A 23,050-nucleotide genomic window follows, 5' to 3' on the forward strand; every position below is an offset into this window, starting at 1 on the left:
AAAGGAAACTGATTGTATTGAAATTATTGTGTATGCATACACATATACATATATGTGTGCGTTTATATATACACATATACACACATTTATTTATTTATTTATTCATTCATTCATTCATTCATCTATCTGCTCATTTATTTATTTATTTATTCATTCATTCATCTATCTGCTCATTTATTTATTTATTTAAGTGTATGTTTTTAAATAAAATTCACTTACTCCTGATTGAGAACCCTTTGGCTAGTTTCTAAATTCTTTCCCATTATAACATGTTATGAATTTATGATCTGCCTTCAAATATTAACATTCAATATCTCATTTCCTTTTCCCCCTCTCTCGATATATTGTACTATTAAAGCTGAGACAAGTTGTGAAAACAGTGTAGAATGTGGAGTCAGAGGTTTGGAGTTCAAATTATAGCTTTGATTATCAACATTGTGGTCCTGGTTGATTGACAGTTCTTTTGAGCCCCAGTTTTCTCAATTAAAAATGAAAGAATTAGACCTGATGGTCTCAAAGTCCTTTCTAATTCTAAAAACATGAATCTATGACTTCTTTTCTAGAAAGTATTATTGATACCTTCTTATATGTAATAATATCTCATTACAGCAAAATATCACAATGTGTTTGGCTATTCCCTATTTAATAGGTCTTTACTTTATTCCTTTTTTCTTTCTTTCTTTTTTTGCTTCTTCAAAAAGCCTGCTGTGCATATTTTGGTATATGTAGGATTTTTCTTTATGCCCTTGATATTCTTTAGGGCACACGCCTAGTAATGGGATCATTGGTTTAAAAAGAAATGCAAATTTACATGATTTGCAGGTATCTTCTCATATTCACTAAATTGTCATGGAAGATAAAGGCAAAAATTTTGTTGTGGGACAGTATACTAATACATGGTTGATAGAATTGTGAATTGCTCCAGCCACTCAGGAAAACAATTTGGAATTATGTAGCCAAAGATTATTTGTGCGGTTGGTTTTTTTTTGGTAAGGATTACACTGAAAGTAATTGAAAACACCATGATTGATCCCATCCCCTATTGATTAGAATCAAATACAACTTTTCACAATATTTTGTCAACCAGAAGTTACAGTTTAATTTTCTTAATGGTGCTAGAGCTTATGAGAGTAATATTTCCCACACTAGCTCATTTCAAATTAAAATGAATAAAAACACTGTAGCTGCCATCTTGAGAGTGTGTGTGCTGTGAAAATGTGTTTACTCACCCCACAGACACTATTTACTGTGTCCATATGTTGACATCATGCAGAAAATGGGAACAATTTTTAGAATAAATGGTTCTATCACGTAACACAATTGTGGTAACAGCAGCAATTTTGAAATGACAAGATAATAGCTTAATTTTATCATAATATGCAGAATATAGAATTTTAAAATTGGATTTCTGGATTTTCTTGCTGATGGAGACAGTAATCAACACAAATGTCCCACGTGATAGTTACTTACTTGCGCATTGTTTCAGAAAATCTGCTCTAGGTAGAAGGCAAATCTAATGCTGTATTCAAGAGTATCTCTTACCATTATGGAAATTTGCCAAAGTAGAGAAAGCCTTCAAATAGTGGCAACTTTCACTTAATTCCTTAATATTTACCTTTGCAAAGAATTTGTCGTTTTCATAGGTAATTTTCCATTAGGCTATGTGCGTGCATGTGCGTGCACTCGTGCATATATTACATATTGGGAAGTAAGCTTGGTACCCAGCTGTGGTTTCTCTTTCGGGTTCTACCTCTGACCTGCCATATGCAATTAAACAAGTCACATCACCACTGTCTGGGTCTTGACTGGCTTATTTTATGAAGTGGAATAATAATGCCTGTTATCAGACATTAATTATGAAGTACTTTGAACTCCTTGGATGAAACATTTAATATGAATTTACTCAGCCTTGTAAATAAGTTTAAAAAATTAATTGACCTGCACAAATTTGTCACCAGCCCTCCCTTTCCTCTCCTATGAAAGTTGTACTGAGAGTAAAATTGAATTAAATTATTATTCCTTTCAACTTCTCCATTGCTACATATTCTTTCTGGTCTTGTTTTAAGAGAAGAGCCATCTCAAGGTAGATGTTCATTGTATAATCCACTAATACATAAGGAAATGTTAAAGACCAGAAGGCACTTCAATTTAGAACCTCATTACCAAGATCCTAGATTTTCAGAATGTTAGATCTGAAAGATATCTAAGGGATCGTCTTATATCTAGGCTTCTGAGCTTCCAGTTACCTCATTTATTACTTATTTTTTATATATACTATATATAATATACTTAATTATTACTACATTTATTACTTATAAATTATATAATTTTATTTATATATAACATAAATAATTGCTTATAAATAACTTATAGTGAAGGAAAATGAGGTCCAGTAAGGTAAAGTTTCAAAATAATAGAAAAAGAATGACCATAGTTCTTGAGTAGAATGCCTACATTTTGTTTTGCTTCCCTTGATCCAAGATTAAATCTAGAAGTGCCAACTTATGAATAGAAGGGGCCATCAGCAATATGTCAGAAACTGAAAAAAAATATTCCTCAGATGATAGAGAATCTGGGACTAGCTTACCTCTGATTTGATATCTGACCTACTTTTTGGTACTTGTGAATGGGTTCAATAACTTCCTGTTGGTTTGCTATGTCAAGCCATTTGGTTGGGGATGTGACTTGTTTAATTGCACATGGCAGGTCAGAGGTAGAAGCCCAAAGAGAATCTGCACCTGGGTACCAAACTTTCTTCCTATGTAAGTATACTTACTTTATGCCCTGTACATACATACATACATACATACGTACATGAATAAACACACACATACATTCACGGGATCCTAAGGAGGAAGTAATTTCTGAAACCAAATTCCATGCAAGTATATCATAAGGAATTAACTCAGTCTTTGTAAGATTTGAAGACTCTGCCCTGCTGTCAGCCTATTTTGACCATTTTCCATAAAGGTTAGAAATGCTCTTTAATAATCAATAAAATTATTTTCCTGAGTGGGGAAGTTGTTTTCCTGTAAGCCCAGGATTGGGTTGGAGTATTTGAACTGTTTGAAAAAAGTCCATGAGTTATTGGTTTGGTGTTGTATAGGAAGGAGGTCTCCAGAGTCCCAGAGATATGTGCTTGGCAATGTGATCTTTAATACTTCTAACAATGCTATTCTGATGGAATCAAAGCTCTGCTAACATGTACACATATGGATGTATACAAAAACATCTATACATTTTGACACATACACATATCTCGGAATGTTTATATCCTGGACTAGAAGAAGAGCTCCCAGTATTTCTGTTGGCCCTTTGGGCAAGCAGCCGAAAAAGAAGTGATGTCTTGCCTGGACCGTCTCTTTTAAAGGAAGATTTAGGGAGGAGTTAGTTGTTTACTCTGTCCTACAATCAGAGGAATCCCAGGAGCAAAAGGTTGTGATGAGTTGAGAGAACCAAGGCTGAAATGAACTTGCAGGATGAGAAGGTTTCTATGAAGTCTAAAGGAGAACAACAGAATGGGATATGAAGAGAATGATATCATTGGCTTAAAGAATATCTCAACTGTTTTACTACTGTTTTCCCTCCTGGGGGAAAAAATTAGAAGAGCGATGTCAGATAAAGAACCAGGAAGAAGTGACTGAGAAAGCTACCTCAGACATTAATTAGTTTTGTGATGCTGAACAAATCACTTACTATATGTCAGCCTCAGCTTCCTCATCTGTAAAATGGGAATTAAAAAACCTACAACAGAGGGTGGTTGTGAGGATCCAGTGAGATTTTTAAATGTAAAGTATTTTGCAAACCTAGAAACACTGTATAAATGTAGTTATTACTACTAATGATTATACAAAAAGTCCCAAAGTTTACAGATTAATCCAAGGACCAAAGTTGAACTTTGGTGCTAGAAGAACGAAAGTAATAGTCTCACTCAGAAGCAGAAATGAACTAAAATCAGGAATGGAATTTGGAGGCCAAACCTGAAGTTGGATAATGGGGGTAGCCATGGCAACACTGGAAAGAAAGATGAGGACTTTGAATACAGACTAGAGAAATAGCATGAGGAAGGACATTGCCTATTGAAAGGGTAACATGAGCCCAGAACAGTTCTCTGTCACCATCAAAGCAAATAAAGAAATTCAATGAATAGATGGAACTGAGGTCTATATTGTCTTGGGAACTGGAGTGTAGGCAGCTTTTGTTGAAAGAAAGACCTTATATAATGATGAAGAAAAATAGAAGTAGACAAAGTATTAAAGCATGTTGGAAAACTATGTTTATGAACAAGAGAAGAATATAGTAGGCGGGTTCTCTAAATCTTTGAGCAAGCCTAGGTTGCAAAGCTTACAATGATTAATTTTGAGTCGACGCCATCCTTCTGTTTTGAAAAACCCCTAATTTGAGCACAGTAGAGACTGGGGGAGTTAAATATTCAGGAGGAAGTCTATTAAATGGTCTCAAGTTGTATTTCTGTTTTACGAAATGGTTATACTGTTTCAAAAAGCCATTGCAAAAATTGTTCAAGTTAAGGGAATACAGAAGAAAAACATATTCTTATGTTTTTATGTATATATTTACTACTGGCTTTATTCTTGACTGTAGAAATCCCTTCTAACTCTTAAATGTTGTGTTTCTCTGTCATTGTCATTTGGGGATTATTGTTTTGAAGGCAGAATATTATCAACACAGAGCCTCATCATTTGTTCATAAAGACCCTTGAATTACCTGAGTGTGTGTGTGTGTGTGTGTGTGTGTATGTATGTATGTATGTAATAACCAATGTCAGATTTTAGAGATGGAAGGATCTTGGAAATTATCTACAATTACAAGGCCAATATTTGAGCTCAAATCCTTCAAATTCCAGAATTCTTCCTACTCTTAGTGGGTTTTGTGTTTTATCATTATGCAAGGAACATTTATAAGCTTGGGGAGAGTGCAAGCCTTGAGTCTCAGACTCCAAGAGAATGTCATGGTTGTTTGTTATTGTTTTGTTGGGGCGACTCTTTGTGACCCCATGACCATAGCACATCACTGTAGCCCCTGAGGTTTCTCTTGGCAAAGATACTGGAGCAATTTGCCATTTCCTTTTCCAGTGGATTAAAGAAAACAAAGGTTCTGTGTGACCCTGGCAAGTCACTTGACCCCCATTGCCCACTCTTACCACTCTTCTGCCTTGGAGCCAATACACAGTATTGACTCCAAGAGGAAGGTAAGGGTTAAAAAAAAGAAAGAAAGAAAACAAAAGTTAAGTGATTTGCCAAGGATCACATACCTATTAGGTGTCTGAGGTAAGATTTGAACTTAAGTCTTTCTGACTCCAGGATTAGCACTTAACTGAGGAAGAGCAGCTTCTTTTCTAGATACTTTACCCTGCTACTTTTGGGGCCAGGAATCCTACATTAGCTTAAAAAAAATCCAGAGTCATTTCTCCATGTACTACAATGTTACAGAGATACGTTCTTTGTATCCTGTTTCTAAGGCATTTAATTATTGAATATATTTTGAAAACTACTTTGTTTTTTGTTTTCTCTTTGGGTATGTAGCTACTTTGTTGTTAAGATTTGACTGCCAGGTTCTCAAATGGAAATCACATGGGATGAGGAGGATCTAGCTCTATTATTTCTACTAAAATAAATTTCTAGAACATTTTTAAATTGCCTATAGCAACTATCTTTCAAAAAATTGTACCATATTCTTTTGGTAAGTTTATATACATTCATTCATTCCTCAGTTCATTCTTTCAGCAAGCATTGTCTAAGGCCAATGCCCTGTAAGGTGGTTGACCGAGGAGATACAAGGACAAAATCAGAATATTTCCTGCTCTCAGGGAGCTTACAATTCGCTGGAAAAAAATTTATATACAGATAAGTCAAAGCAAAACACATACAGAATACATAAAAAATAATTATGGCAGGGTGAACTCTAATAACCGAGGATTCAGAAGTTACAAAGAAGTTGCAGTGCCCCACTACTATATGGTCCTGCATTTCTGTCTACTCTTTGCACAAAAGTATATTTTAAGGGAAAGTATGTCCCAGATTTCTAGTGAGGGAGACTTTTTATTATTCAGTGGAAAGTGTTCTGATCTTGGATTCAGGAGAGACCTAGGAATACAAGATAAACTATTAACATCACAAATGAATGAATAATATTCTCTTGGAGAAGTCCTTTATTATATTCTTTCATATAAGTCCTATATAAATATATATGTAAAAGGACTATATAAGTCCTTTATTATAGAAGTCCTCCAGGAGTTCCAGGTAAATATTTTCTTCTTTTCCTTTCTGCTAATCAGAGCTGGAAAGGGACCCATTATTTTACATATAAGAATTCTGAGCGCTAGAAAGGTGAAATGATTCACTCTGTGAGAGATTCATTAAGCCAAACAACCCCAGTGTGATACTGGGTCCTCTGTTTCCCAATCTGATGAGCTTTCATTTTGCACAGCATTCTGTTTATTGTCTGGCTGCCCTCCTACACTGTTATGAAAGTTTATCTTATCTCTGAGATGTGTGGCCCCTCTAGTGTGGAATAACATTCCCTTTCCATAGACTTTTCTTCCTGAGGTCAAAATTTTCATTTTTGGTCTTTGGACTCCCATCTCCTCCTGGGGACAGTGCCTGATATGAAGGAGATGCTCTTGATTGGTAGTGTTACATGTTTTTTTTTTTTTTTTTTGCCACTGTTAAGTATTATTTTAAATGTGGGGAAATTCTTCTATGGAAATTTTCAGTCTTGATAGAAGAGAAAAAATAGTTCTGGCTCATGTGAAAAAAGAAGGTGAGAGAAAACAGCCAGAGAAATCAGCTGCTGCCCTGGCTGGAAGGATCATAAAATAATAATCATAATTGATATAGAGAAGGTGAGTTAAAATTTGTAGAATGTCTACAGGTTGTAGAGTCAGGACTTAGGTTTAGATTCTCTACCTCTTCCTCTTATTATCTGTATAACCTTGATCAATTTGCTTCAACACAAAGATCTCCGTTTCCTTCTGTATCCACTAAAGAAGTTGATCTGGGTAGCTTAAAAGCTCCCTTCTACCTCTAATTCTAGGACACAAAACTCTTGCGTGAGTCCATAACCGCCGGTGAGGTATGAAAGCCCCAAACTTCTGTGTAGTTCCCTCCTATATGGTTGTCTCATCCCTCACTCACATCAGAAGTTTCTCCCAGTTCCGTTCCTCCTGCTAAGGAACATTGTACACAGTATACTCTGGATTTGGCACTGACAGGATTTTTCTACCTTAGGCCTATGCAGTTTTTGGGGGTTTTTCTCTATAGCCTTCACACACTCCTCCTTGTTTCCCAGAGGCTCCTTGAGAAAAGGCTCTCATTTTTTTTTTATCTCCAGTGCCTAACTCAGTGCATGATACATAATAGTTGATTAAGAAATGTTGATTGATTGACTGAAGATGCCATTGGAGCAACAGCCACCATCAAAGTTTAACTTAATTTGAGAGAAAAATGAAGGAGTGAATCATTAGCGTTAGTTACCTGAACAATTCTAATTTCTATTTTCAGAAAAAGAATTTCAACTGCTCCAAGAGAACAAAGTGCCCAGATGCCAACCTCAGTTCTGTGCAGATGCAAGGGGATGGGGATTTCTTCATCAACCACCTTGGGACCCCCAGCTTGCAAGTTGTCTATGAGGACGTCAAAGCATTAGAGGTGATTTTTTTTCTGAAAATTCAGAACATGACACTCTAACCAGCATGCAGAATGTGATTTTTATCCCTGCTACTCTTTCCTCTTACCAAATAGGTCACCATAGAAGGCTCATTCACTTAGTGAATTATTCTAGGCATCCAGAGGCTGGGTACAGTATTTGAAAACATCAGCTCTTTTCTGCAGTATTGTATTCAATTTAAAAAGATTTATCCTGTCACTCACATTTTCATAGAACCCATCACAACAAGAAATTTGCAGTAGTTGGATTAACATCAAAACATAATTGTAATCTTCAGCATTCACAGAAACAGATGACATGTGCAGTAGATTCTCCTCGCTGAGCCCCAGGGAAAATGTGTTTTGCATGTTGTATATTAATATAAAGCTTGTGGATTAGCCACATGAAGTTTGTAAATTGCCTACCACCTCAAAAGATGACCACATTCTTTTACAAATTCCTGATGCTCTTTAATTGATCTACAAGTTATAGTAAGCATGCTGTGAGAAAGTTTATCCCTCACCTTTATAAATGGGCTCCCAAGATTATCGCCTTTGTTGGAATGGAGGGGATGAGAAGTGATTCTGGGACTGAATCCCAGGTAAGGGTTACTTGGCATAGTTGTACTCACCTGCCTCCTTTCTCTCCTGCCCTTAGGATTCAGGCCTGCATTTTAGGTGGATTAATAGAAGATCGCTAAGTTTTGTGCTATCCTATAATTATTATTAGCCTTCTGTGATTTACATAATCTCTGCATTCTGCAAATCATATTTTTTCAAAAGCAAATCCTAGTCCTGTGATTACCTTTGATTTTATTTAGATTTTAATATATGACCCAGTAAATAGAATATTGCCTTGTAGTCAGGAAGACCTTTCTTTGATTCTAATCTCAGACACTGGTAAGCCACTCAGTTTCCTCATCTGTAAAATAGCATCCCCCTCACAGATGTTGTGAGGGTCAAGGGATATAACACATGGAAACTATGTTAGCCTGAAAGCATTATGTAAAATGTTAGCTACTATTATGCCCATTATTATTACTCTGGTTTTTGATGAATTGTCTATTGGCAGTGTGATTCCTTATGTTTAGCTTACTTTTACTACTCCAGCCTTCTAGCCCTCCTTAAATGCAAAAACATAAAACTCAAATGAGTTACGGAGAAAGAACATTCCTGTAATAGGGGGTGACATTCATTGTAGAGGATGTATTTGGAAATAAAGTATCAAAAACCTGGGAAGACTTATGTGAACTGATAAAAAATTAGGGACTAGAACATTGTACAGAATAGTAGCAATGGTGTGTCTCAATCTGCACCCTAAATTCATCACTTATCTGTTAGGAAGTCTATTATATCTTTCTTCATTAGTCTTTTGGAATTGTGTTTAGTCATTGTGTTGATCAAATATCTTTCTTTTTTTGCAATGTTGTTTTTATTATGTAAATTTTCCTACTGGTTCTCACTTCACTGTGCATCAGTCCATACAACTTTTACCCATACTTCTCAAAAATCAAATATTTATCATTTTTTACAAGAGAAAAGCAATATTTCATTAATTCATATATTATCATTTGTTTAGACAATCCTTTTCTTTGCCACCATAAAAAAAGAGCAGCTATAAATATTTTGTACATAAGGATACTTTTCCTCTTTCTTTGATCTCTATGGGAGTATAAGCCTAATCGTGGCTCAATAAATCAAAAGATCTGAAAACTTGAGTAACTTTTGGGCCTTAGTTCTAAAGTGCTTTCCATAATGGCTGGAAATAATTCACAACTCTGCCAAGAGTGCATTAAGAAGTCAATTTGTTCACAGTACCTCCAGCATTTGTCACTTCCCTTATTTTGTTATCTTTGCTAATCAGATGGGTGTGAGGAAAAACGTTAGCATTTCATTAATTTGCATTTCTAGAATTATTAATGTTTTGAAGCATTTTTTATAATGATTGACAGTTTGAGTTTATTCCACAGACTATTTCCCATTTATATCCTCTAATCGTTTATCAGTTAAGAAATCTTTTTTTAATAAATTTGATTCAGTAACTTTATTATATACCTCTGGAATTTTCCCCTAGTAATCTATTTCCTTACTAATTTTAGTTCTCATGATTTTGTTTATGAAAGATCTTTTTTGATTTTATGTAATCAAAAGTGTCCACTTTGCCTTAGGTGAACTTTCTGTCCTTTTTTTAGCCATGAAGCCTTCCCTGTCTATAAATTTGAAAGGTATTTTTTCCCTTTCACTTCTACTCTGATATTATATTTTCTGTCTAATTACATAGGCAATTAGATCTCATCTTGGCATTTGGTATAAGAGTTTGGTTCATAACTAATTTCTGCTAGACCGCTTTCTGGTTTTTCCAGCATTAATTTTTTTCTTTAAATATATATTTAATTAACTAATTTAGAATATTTTCCATGGTTATATGATTTATGTTCTTTCTCTTCCCTTCAACCCCTCCTCCCCATAGCCAACGAGCAATTCCACTGGGTTTTACATGTGTCATTGATCCAGGCCTATTTCCATATTATTAATATTTGCATTAGAGGGATCATTTAGAGTCTACATCCCCAATCATATCCCCATCGACCCATCTGATCAAGCAGTTGTTTTTCTTCTGTGTTTCTACTCCCACAGTTCTTTCTCTGGATGTGGATAGTTTTCTTTCTCATAAGTCCCTCAGCATTGTTCTGGATCATTGCATTGTTGCTAGTAGAGGAGTCCATTACATTGGATTGTACCACAGTATATCAGTCTCTGTGTATAAGGTTCTCCTGGTTCTGCTCCTTTCACTCTGCATCAATTACTGGAGGTTGTTCCAGTTCACATGGAATTCCTCCACTTCATTATTTCTTTTAGCACAATAGTATTCCATCACCAATAGTTACCACAATTTATTTAACCATTCCCCAATTGAAGGGCATCCCCTCATTTTCCAATTTTTTGCCACCACAAAGAGCGAGGCTATAAATATTTTTGTACAAAACCTTTTTCCCCTGTGATCTCTTTGGGGTATAAAACCAGCAGTGGTATGGCTGGGTCAAAGGGCAGATAGTCTTTTAAAGCCCTTTGGGCATAGTTCCAAATTGCCATCCAGAAAGGTTGGATCAATTCACAATGCCACCAGCAATGTATTAATGTCCCAATTTTGCCACATCCCCTCCAACATTTATTACTTTCCTTTTCTGTCATGTTAGCTAATCTGCTAGGTGTGAGGTGGTACCTCAGAGTTGTTTTGATTTGCATTTTTCTAATTATAAGAGATTTAGAACACTTTTCATGTGCTTGTTGATAGCTTTGATTTCTTTATCTAAAAATTGTTTATTCATGTCCCTTGCCCATTTATCAATTGGGGAATGGCTTGCTTTTTTGTACAATTGATTTAGCTCCTTATATATTTGAGTATTTAGACAGTTGTCAAAGTTTTTTGTTATAAAGATTTTTTCCCAATTTGTTGCTTCTTTTCTAATTTTGATTGCTTTGGTTTTGTTCATACAAAACCTTTTTAATTTAATGTAATCAAAATTATTTATTTTACATTTTGTTATATTTTCTAACTCTTTCTTGGCATTAAAATCTTTCCTTTCCCCCAAATCTGACAAGTATATTATTCTGTGTTTACCTAATTTACTTAGAGTTGCCTTCTTTTTGTCAAATAGTGAATTTTTGTCCCCAAAGCTGGACTCTTTGGGTTTATCATACACTATCTTACTGAGGTCATTTACCCCAAGTCTCTTCCACTGATCCTCCCTTCTGTCTCTTAACCAGTACCATATTGTTTTGATGACCGCTGCTTTATAGTACAGTTTAAGATCTAGTACTGCTAAGCCCCCTTCCTTCACATTTTTTTTTCATTATTTCCCTTGATATTCTTGATCATTTGTTTTTCCAAATGAACTTTGTTATGTTTTTTTCTAATTCAGTAAAATAATTTATTGGTAGTTTGATAGGTATGGCACTAAATAAATGAATTAATTTGGGTAGAATGGTCATTTTTATTATGTTAGCTCATCCTACCCATGAGCAATCAATGGTTTTCCAATTGTTTAGATCTAGTTTTAATTGTTTGGAAAGTGTTTTGTAGTTGTTTTTGTATAATTCCTGTGTTTGTCTTGGCAGATAGTTTCTTAAGTATTTTATATTGTTTAGGATGATTTTAAATGGAATTTCTCTTTCTACCTCTTGCTGCTGGGATGTGTTGGACAAAAATTTTGATCACTGAATTTTTACCCTAATAGTGTAATATAATTTCTGCTATGCAAAATGGAGAGCAGAATGATTGACATTTAGTGGTTTGGAACTTGGAATGAACCAGAGATTGGCATGAGCCAGGAAGAGAAGACAGTTACTGAAGGGGTATAAGAAGCATGTAGTTAATATCTGGCTTGATCAAATGTTAGGCAACTGTGCTTCTTCATTTTTATGTGTTACTTAGGTAATCCATTCCACTGGCAGACCTCTCTTTTTCTTAACCAACACTAAATGATTTTGATGATTATTTTGCAATATTCTTTGAGATCTGGTGCTGCCAAGACCCCTTCTTTACCTTCTTCAAAATAATTGCCCGTGTGAGTCATGAAATTTTGTTCCTCCAGGTGAATCACATTATTTTTTGCTTTATAAAGTATTCCTTTGGTAGCTCTATTTGTATAGAAATGAATAAATAAGTTCATTGTAAGAATTATTGTCACTTATACTGAGTTGATATTTAAAGGACTTTAAATGTCAGACCCATGGGTTTGTAGTTGGTAGGGAAAAGAGACTCATAGAAGCATTTTGAGAAGTTGAAACCTTCACAATGTTGTATCAGAGAAAGAGGTTTGTAATGAGGGGAAGATTTCCAGAGTAGGTAAAGTGCTAAATACAATTGACAAAGAAAAATGAATGAATGAATGAGGATAGTAGTTTCTAGCAGGCATAACAAGATTGATATAGCATGGAGAAATGGAAAGAATATTGGATTTGGTGTCAGGGTAGGGGAAAGGAGAAGACAATAAACATTTATATAGCATCTACTATGTGCCAGGCACTGTTTTACCTTCAGATAAAGGAACTGTGTTCTTGAACTGTTGGCTTGACTTGCATAAAAAGGTTTGGAGGTGTCTTGCAAGTCCTTGTAAGCTGTTCAAAGTATTTGGTTTTTATTCCTTTTGTTTCTGTGGCTGGGAATAAAGAACTGAATACAATTAAGCTATGTTTGTGGGACTAGAAAGGAGACAAGAGTTTCCCAGTAGGTGAGAGTAACAGATCATAAGTCTGGTGAGATACACACACACACACACACACACACACACACACACACACATTCTAGTCTGCTGAAGAACTGAGTAGTACCACTTACCAGGGGTGTGGAGCCTGGTGATAGTCACAGCCAGCACTGAACAACACAGTGACTGTCTTTCTCTGGAAAGCCTCTGTTGATAGGTGGAACAAATATCAGGCCTATCAATAACTAGGCAGTCACACCCCTGATATAAAAAAAAAGTAATGTATAAATCTTTCACAAACCTCAAAGGACTCTACTAATGGTTAATTATTAATCCAACAATAATTTATATTGTCTGTTAGGTAAAAGGTAAAGGTGAGGATAAGGGGGGAAAAAGAGTGGCCCTGTCCTCAAAGAGTTTATATTTTATTAGAATATGAAAATATGTTTTATCAGTAAATATAGGATAATATGAAGAAAGAAGAATTCATTGCCAACTAAGGTAATAAGAAAAAACTTCATATAAAAGGTGACCCTTGTGCTGAGTCTGGAAGGAGATTATGGATTCTAAAAGGTGGAGGTGGTATAAAGGAGCATCCTTGCAAAAAATGCAAAAATCAAAGGTAGAAGAGCAAGGTCTGGGACTAGCCAATATGTCACTTTATTTGGGACACAACATGAATGAAGAGAAATTTTCGATACAATACCCAACATGGCATGGGCCTATCCACCATGTTAATTCACTTTTCTATTTAAAAAAACTCAAAACTTTCTTTGGAATTTTGTCTCTTGGGAAGCCATATTCATTTTCTTAAAAAAATAGAAGCATTTTCTAATTGGATGTACTTCATATAAAGGTACATGGGAATATATAATTTCTAGGAAGTAGATGATACTTATCTACAATGGATATAAGTTCAGAAACATATGAGTTGGAAGTGGTTAAATTTAATGAGAAATACTACTACTACTACCATTAACTTTGTAGCTCTTTATGGCTTATATAACTATATATATATATATATATACATATATATATATGATCTCTTTTGATTCTTAAAATGAGGAAAGGTGAGATGTTATTAACTCTAGTTCATTTGAGAATTAAATGAGTATATATATATAGAGAGAGATATACATCCATATAGTATATATGATGGAGTATATCTATCTAGAAGAAATAAAACATTTTGAAGTAGCTGTTTCTCCCTGAATATAATTCATGTTTCTATATCTGAGGTTTAAAGAGGTCAAATTTAGCTCTACCAGGGTCACATAGTTAGAGGTGGAATTGGACTCTTCTTGATCCCAAATTATTCCTGATATATCTCTCTATCCACTCTTCTGCGCTGCCTCTATAATTATGTGGGGTATCAAGAGCATTGCTGCAGTTATGCTATCACTTGAAAGCAGTGCTATAATACTTTGAACCTAGATTCCTTAAACATTCTAATTTCACAAATGAGGAAACACAGATTAGGTTCAGGGTCACATAACTAATAAGCAAAGTAGGATCTGAGCTCATATTTTCCTTGTCTCATGTTCAGCTCTATTCTTCATGCCAAATTGCCTCCAAATAAAACAGTCATTGCCCTCAAGGAGCTGCTCCTGCTCTAGGAGAAGGGTTGTGAAGGCATGGAACTTCACCGACATAGCTATGTAAATGCAGAATATGTGCAAAGTAAAATGTGTCCATATGGTGTCCTCAAGAGCCTTGGTTTAAATCTAAGCTCTGACACCTACGAGTTGTGGTCCAATAAATTACTTCTTTGAGAATCAATTTTCTCTGATAAATAGGGATGTTCATAATGATAGCATTCACCACCTAGGAAGATTGTAAAGACCAAAAAATATAACTTAGGTAAAGCATTTGAAAATGACAGCTTTTACTCAAGGACTTCTACAAATAGTCCTTTGTGTGAATTTCTCATATTTTCTCTTACTAACATACTGAGTTCAACCTATGACACTGTCTCTAGTTCTTCATTTGTAGAGTCTGTAGAAGAAGTAATTTATCTGTTACATACATATCAGGAAGAAAGAACTTAATAAAGCTTTGTTTGCCAAATACTTTTTAAAAAGAATATTAATATATTCATTGTGTGGTCAGCAAATCTACTTAACTTTTGCTCTGGCTCTCAACCCCTAATAGAGATTATCAGTGATTATAAAATATTGAATGAATTGTTCCATAAAGTTTGAATTACATAAGAAAAACCATTTATCAAAGCAGATGAGAAAATTATGGTTTCTTCCCTTTCCTCCTACAACACCCTGCATCCATATTATACTCCCTAAGTTTTTAAAGAAGAAAACAAGACCAAGTAATTTACACTCAATAAGTTGACTAGGGCCATCTTGCTTCCAACATCCTGCTTTACTCTATGTATAAGCTTTCCAGTCTGAGTTAAAATGTTTCAAACATAGAGCAAATTCAATCCTACTGGGGTTCAGAAATGACTTTTCTATATTACCATAATATTAGGTATAAAGGTTATTTTGTTTCAAATCACACTTCAGGAGGTTTTATATCAATCTGCTGCGTGTTCTATTATCTAAAGATCTGCTACCAACTTTCTCCAACCATTTTTCAGCTACAAATAAACTAAATAAGAGAGGGAGTTTGGATCCCTTCTCATCTTTAGCTTTTCTTGGCATCTGCACTGCTAATTCTCCAATAATTAAATTTCACAAATGCAAAGCAATCTATGGATCTGCCAAATGTTAAAATGATTCCTCCTCATAAGATATTGCCCTGTTAATTGAAACATCTCTGGTTTCGAGCTGTATTTAAATAAGAAGGTTTTCAATTTGTAAACACTGTTGCACCTGTTAGGAGAAGCATTCTGTTTCCGATTAAATACAATGCAGAAGATGGCTGTTAAAGAAATGAAAAAACAGATGCTCTCTGATTAAGAATGCAATATTTATGACAGGCTGGTGGTCCAACGTACATTTCTTCTGTCACTTAACATCTGTTGCATGTAGTGGTTCTTCCAGATCAGATATTCACTCTATGTAGGGCATGTCAGAGAAACTGCTTCCCTCAGTACATCAAGTTAGAGCCGGCCTTTTCATTATCAACCTATCATTGAATTGGAGTCCTCTTACCTTATTCTTGGACCTTATACTTTTTTTACTCTTTATGTTTACTCTGAAAATGGAACACGATATTTATATGATACTAACATAATTTAACTCTGATGTTTTTGTAGAGGGAGGGGAATTTACCATTGATCGTGTCCTAGAGAGATTGGGAATTTATACATTCATTCATTTCTTAAAGTAATTATCACTTTTCTGCTGCAATCATTTTTTAAGATATTATTTCCATCCTCCTCTTCCTTTTGCTCTCTTTTCACAGCCCCTTCTCTATAAGAAGAATTGCCAATTAAAGTCAACTCAACTATTTTTTCTATTATGTATATTTTGTTTTCCTGGATCAACTTTTATCTATGTTGGTTAATGAAAGTCTTCTTTTTCTCTTAATCCCTCATATTTTCCTCATTGCTTATTATACAATATTATTGCATTGACTTCATATGATAAATTTTCTTCAACTAATCCTTCGTCAATGGATACCCATTTTACTCCTTCTGGGAGTTGCACTATCACAAAAGTATTGATATGAATATTTTGGGATGTAAAGAGCTTTCTTTATCTTTGATCTTCTTTGACCCAGTAATGAGATCACCAGATCAAAGAACATGTTAAAATTACATACTTTAATTCTCATGACATGTCCCCCATAATTCCAAATTGTTTTTGAAAACTTTTGTATCAATCCATAGCTCTGGCAGTTTCTTATTTTTTTTTTAATTTTTCCACAGTCTCCCCAGTATTGACTATTTACATTTTTACCATCTTTTGCAATTTGATGAGTGTGAAGGGGAACTTTAATGTTGATTTAATTAGCATTTTTCTTATTAGTGACTTGGAATACTTTCCCCATATGGCAGTACATAATTGAGATTTATTTTAAAAACAATTTATCCATATCCCTTCCCTCCTTTTATGATGGGAATGAATTGGGAATGTAATGACAGAAAACCAAGGAAATTGAGTTTTCTTTTTTTATATTCATCTTCTTGAGCTGCATTGTTAAGTGTTAACTCTAATCCTTAGGGTGATGTATCCTGTACCCAACTTAGTGTTTATTTTTCCCCCTCTTAATTCTAGCTTCCAGGTTACTGTTTGATGTGTGAAGCAAAATATGCCGAATTGTATATGTAGGAAGAATTTTTTTTCAAAGTAATTTATGGATTATATGTTGAGTCTACATTATGTTACCGAGTGTGTAAACAGCTAAATTTTATTTAATTTAGAAATAATTTCTTTGTTAAATCTCATTTTGACTGTCTCAGGCCCAGATATAGTGATTTGTCTATCACCAAATACAGGCTGCTCAAGTAACGCTTTAAATCTCTTAACTGAAGGAAATGAGCAGTTATATTTAACTATCACCCTAGGACTGGCCTAAACTCTGTTGATCTCATCTGCCCTTGATCTATAGTACAATATGTAAGCTACCAATAGCCCTACTCGGTTTAAAACTAATGCTTAGCTGTCGCTTATGAAGCTTCTTTAACTCTCACAGATGAAAATGTGTCAACAGAAGAAAAGATGAGAAAGAATGTTCTCGTGCCCTCAGGATCTCGTCTTTCTTGTGGTAACTTGCTCCAGTGATTGCCACAACGGCCTTCCACAGAGGATGGATGCTTTGCTGGCACTGACTGGCAACTCTATTACCTCTATGCAGTTCTCAGTTGCAGTTTTAGGACAGAGAGGATTACTTGTAGTCACTCACAAAGGAATAGGAGCCCTGGTTGGAGTCCCAAAGTAGGGAGAGGAGCGCTAGTCCTAGCAGGGTCACAGGAAACCTGGTCACACAGTTCCAGGGTTATGAGGACCACTACTAGCACTTTATAGTTGAAGGGGATGAGGAATCTTCCGAGGTAAAGATCAGGGCACTGAAAAGGATATTTAATGAGATAGAGGACTTTTAAGCATTCCTAATGAAAAAGCCAGAGGTGAATAAAAAAAATGCCAATCAAACACAAGACTCAAGAGGATAAAATATGTAAGCAAGAGAGAGAAGTCATAATGGATTCAAAAAGCTTAAATTGTTTACATTCCTATTTGGGAAGTTGATATACATAACTCATGAGAACTTTATCATTAGGAAAATGAAAAGGAGTCTACATAGACCGAAGCATGGGTGTGAGTTGATTATATTGGTATCATCTCCAAAAACCAAAGCAAGACAAAAATGGAGGGATGAAAAAGAGGGAGGCACTAGGAAAGGAAGAATGAGGAAACTTATTCCACATAAAATAGGCATGCAAAGAAGTTTTGCAGTGAAGGGGGAAATTGGGAGGTGTGGAAGGCAATGCTTGAACCTCACTTTCATCAGAAATGGTTCAAAGAGGGAAGAATACACACACACACACATATTTTACACACACATACTCAGTTTGGTATCAGCATCTATCCCAACAGGGAAGGATATAGTAGAAAGAAGGGATATGATAAAAGGAAGGGTAAATGATCAGAAGAAAAATAAAATTAGTGGAGAAACAGGATAAAAAGAGAAAAGGACAAAATAAGAAAATGGGGTATAAGAAAATAGTAATCATAATTGAGTGTGGGAATGGTATGAGCTCACTCATAAAACAGAATCAGAGAGCAAAATGGATTAGATATTGGAATCCAACAATACGTTAACAAAAAATACACTTAAAACCGAAAAACCCAAATACAGAGTTAAGTAAAGGACTGGAGTATAATCTAATGTGCTTCAGCTAAAGTAGAGAAGGCAGGGCTAGCAATCATGGTCTCAAACAAAGCAAAATAAAAAATAGATTTAATTTAAAGAGATAATATAGGAAACTATATTTTGCTAAGATACCATAGACAAGAAATATATAAAAAATTACATCAAGTTTCTTTATGAAGAGTTTATTTCTCATCTAAATAGGGAAGTGAGTCAAATTTATGAAAATAAGAGCCATTCTGCAATTTATAAAAGATCAAAGGATATGAACAGGCAGTTTTCAGATGAAATTACACTGTCTGTAGTCATTCAAAAATGCTCTAAATCACTATTAATTAGAGAAATAGAAATTAAAACAATTTTGTTGTACCATTTCACAACTCTCAGAAATAACAAATGCTGGCGGGGATGAGGGAAAATAGTATACTAATGAAGTCTTGGTGGAGTTGTGAACTGATCCAAGCCTTTCTGGAGAACAATTTGAAACTATTCCCAAAGGGCTATTATGTTGTGCATACTCTTTGATACTGCAATACTACTAATAGGTTTATACTCCAGAGAAATGAAAGAAAAATAAATAGGCCTGTGTGCACAAAAGTATTTATAGCAGCCCATTTTATGGTGGCAAAGAATTGGAAATCAAGGGTTTGCTTAGTGAGGGAATGGCTGAACAAGTGATGTCATATATTTGTGATTGGACTATTGGACTTTAAGAAATGATGAGGAATATAGTTCAGAAAAACATAGGAAGACTTATAAGAATACATGCAAAATGAAGTAAGTAGAACCAAGTTATTATTGTATAGAGTATTAGCAATATTGTAATGATGATCAAGTGTGAAATACTTGGCTGCTATAGTCAATGCAAAGATCCAAGAGAATTTCAAAGTATTCATAATGGAAAATGTTCTCCACCTGTAGAGAGAGATCTGGTGAACTGTAAGCACGAAGTGAATTATAATTTTCTTATTTGCTTTATTTTTCTTGCTTTTTTGGTGATATGGCTAATGTAGAAATTTTTTGCAAAATTTAATATGCATAATTTTATGTTAATCATATTGCTTGCCCTTTCAATGAGTGGTGGTGGCAAAGAAGGGAGGGAGAGATTTCGAACCTCAAAATTTTAAATGAATATTTTAAAAATAAATAATGACATTTAATTGTTTTTAAATTAACATACAGCAGACAAGGTTAATAGTGAGAATAATTCAGGGCTGAGGTGCTGCAAGAAATGAGCAGAGATTGGTTAAGAAGAAAATGGGATATTAGTGTGTGGAATGATGTTATGGGGAGGAAAAAGGAAGAGTAGTGGAAATAGCCTGAGAAAATACAGGGTGGTAGGGGGGTTTTGAAGGAGTGAGGCAAAGGGGAAGTTGAATGATAGAAAATTATGATCAAATAGAGACATTTCAGAATTGTTAATTAGTGAAATGGAACACTGATGGACAATATTGAGATCTACTCTACAACATCCTTATGATTGCCTCAGATGGAGCGAAGGGATAGTTCATGAGATTTAAGGAGGCTAAAGCATTGGGAGAGTTTGAGGAATTATCAATATGAATTTAAGAGTAATATACTGGCAAGTATTAGGAACGAGAGAAAAATGGTGATCAGCTACTGAACTAGCTCCTTGAAAAAGGAGTAAGATTGACTTGTGACCTACCAGACTAGACTGGATAGAAAATATTGATGATATAAACTTTAAATGGAAGAAAGCTGCCCAAGAAGGATTAGCTATTGCTACTCTAACCACAGTGGGTAGATTAGGGAAGGGCAGAGAAATGTAGAGAAATGTAGTATGTAGTTTTTTATACAATGCTCGCTTGTTTTACTTCTTAAATTTGTGTTCCATAAGTTAATATTGTTTGATGGAAATTTTGACATGAACCTATCTGTCTACCTATCTATATATCTATACACACACACACACACACACACACACACACACACACACACACACGATTAAAATTAGATTACTTTTAAATACCATTATTTGTTAGGCAGAAATTTGAGAAATAAAGTAATCAGATCACACCTTGGAAAATAGATAACGTTTAGAATTACATGTGTCTGGCTACTCTCCAAATCATATGGTTATAGAAGACAGATTCCAATGGAATAAACATCTTTCTAAATATTGCTTAAAACATATCACTATTTTCAGAAGCAGGGGAGTATACGAGGGAAAAAAAGTCCAAAGAAGTGATTAAATTTTAAGCAAAAGAGAAGTGGTTTAGTGGATAGAGAGCCAGGCCTAGAGACAGAAGGTCCTAGGTTCAAATTTAACCTCAGATATGTCCTAGTTCTGTGACCCTGAGCTAGTCACTTTCCCCCAATTGCCTAGCCCATTACTGCTCTTCTGCCTTGGAACAAATATATAAAGTATTGATTCTAACACAAGAATGTAAAGGTTTTAATTTTTTAATTTTTAATGTTATTATTTTATAAATATATGAATTTATTTTATTTAAATTTTGTTTAAAATTTAAAACATGGGGAAATATTTCTTTAATCATCATAGGAAAATGCCACTATTGACAGTTAGTCTTTCCCACAGTATAGTGGAGTTTAGTATAAAGATGGAATCCTAATCTGGTTCTCTCCTACTAATTAGTTGTGACTTGGTTAAGGCTGTAACTTACCTGGGCCTCAGTTTCTGAATCCGTAAAATGAAACAGTTTGATAATGATAACCTCTAAACTCCCTTCTAGGCTGAAGTCTGCCTTCTGATCCTTTTTGTCCCTCTTCTCCCCTGATGCTCTTTAATTGACATGTGACTCCACCTTATTTTCTTATTTTGTGGACTGGCAAAATGAATTTGATGACGTCAGGAGAGCCTGTGCTCTTCATTCTTCTCCTCATTTTCTGGCCACTGAATTCCTCCCAGAAGCCTAAAAGGGCAGAAACAGACATCTAGCCTTGGAGCCAGGGGAACCAACTCAAAAGCCCAACTGCTGCTTATGCCTTGGGTGACCTTCGGCAAGTTTTTTTCCCCTCCAGATTTGTTTCATTGACTGTGAATGAGAAAGTTTTGATCTCAGAGGTTTCTTCCTGCTCTGATCTATGATTCTGTGAATTAATGGAAGTGGAAAGAGGGGCCCAGATTACTTTCCAGCCCCCCATTTTTCTCCTCTTTCATGCTTCCAACATTTTCGTTTCCTCCAATTCTTATGATTATTAACTATTTGTATTGCCCCAATTTCTGTGAATTAAGGAACTGATAATGAAAATATTAAGATCAATTGAATTATCCATATGTTAAAATATCCAGAAGGAAATAGTATTTCTGGGCCTGGGATGAATACAGGCCATGATTGACTTTCATTGTCCATTGCCTGAATATCAAGCTTTTGGTTTACATGCAGATTATAATTTGTTCCACATCGTTTTTACAGATTCAGCAAGTGCCTACATGCACGCACACACACACACACACACACACACACACACACACAGGCAGAAAAGCTAATAGTTTTATCAACAAGTACTTTCTTAGGTACCTCAAAGAAATATGAATCAACAATGAGCTTACAGCCTCATCAATGCTAAAGAGCATATCTGAAACCAAGGCCACTTGTTTTATAAAAATCTCTCCTACTTTTTCTCATGAAAATGTTCCATTTTCATCTGATCTCCAGAAAGCCACAGCTTTCCTCACCTTTACTTAAGGATGTTTGTGTAAGTGTGATTTCTATGGAAAAGAAGAAATTCTGTGAAAAGAGGGGAGAAAAAAAGGAAATACTCATTGAGTTTTGATTTTCTTCTGTCCTTTGTCAATAGCTTTAGCCTTGAAATGATTCAGACCTAATTTCCTTTTTCTTCTTATAAAACGAGAACATTTTGATTCTCAAGAATGAATTCTTCACTGGTTATTGATAAGTAAACAAAGTAAGAAAAATATGCTTGGACCGAGTACAAGGGGATTGTTACATCTTTATTTTTTGTAAGCAGTGTTTCACGTTACAGCTAGAACTTGATTAGTACAAATAACAAATTCTGCAAGTCGGCTTTAATAAATGCTTGTTGATTACATCTTAATTGATTATACAGGATGCTGCTGCTGTAATGCAGTGTGACCTTTCTATTTTTAAACAAGTATAGCACAACTCATACAACAGAAATTGTACTATCACATTTACATCATTTTAGAGGATCTACATTCCAATGATGTTATAATTGCTCAAAATATTTTCATAGCATCTCAGTGTTAGAAGGGACTTTAGTGGCCATTGGAGGGGTAATTAGGTAACACAGTGGATTAAGCTCTGGTTCTGCAATCAGGAAGACCTAAATTCAAATCTAGCCTCAGACATTTACTAAGGATATGACCAAATCACATAACCTCTGTTTGCTTCGGCTTCCTCATCTGTAAAACAGGGATGATAAAAATAGCACTTTTCTCAC

The 23,050-nt window shown here is 34.9% G+C and overlaps 1 protein-coding gene across 1 annotated transcript in view; it reads left to right on the forward strand.

Annotated features, from left to right (window-relative positions):
- The window catches only part of NAALADL2 (N-acetylated alpha-linked acidic dipeptidase like 2), a 412,400-nt gene that overhangs the window by 173,587 nt on the left and 215,763 nt on the right, over nucleotides 1-23,050 (forward strand). Inside the window, exon 6 of the mRNA XM_044669560.1 lies at nucleotides 7,521-7,667. Coding sequence (XP_044525495.1) covers nucleotides 7,521-7,667 — 147 coding nt within the window. The remainder of the gene's footprint in view (nucleotides 1-7,520; nucleotides 7,668-23,050) is intronic.

Source organism: Gracilinanus agilis, chromosome 3, assembly GCF_016433145.1.
Source record: "Gracilinanus agilis isolate LMUSP501 chromosome 3, AgileGrace, whole genome shotgun sequence".
NCBI classification, from domain to species: domain Eukaryota; kingdom Metazoa; phylum Chordata; class Mammalia; order Didelphimorphia; family Didelphidae; genus Gracilinanus; species Gracilinanus agilis.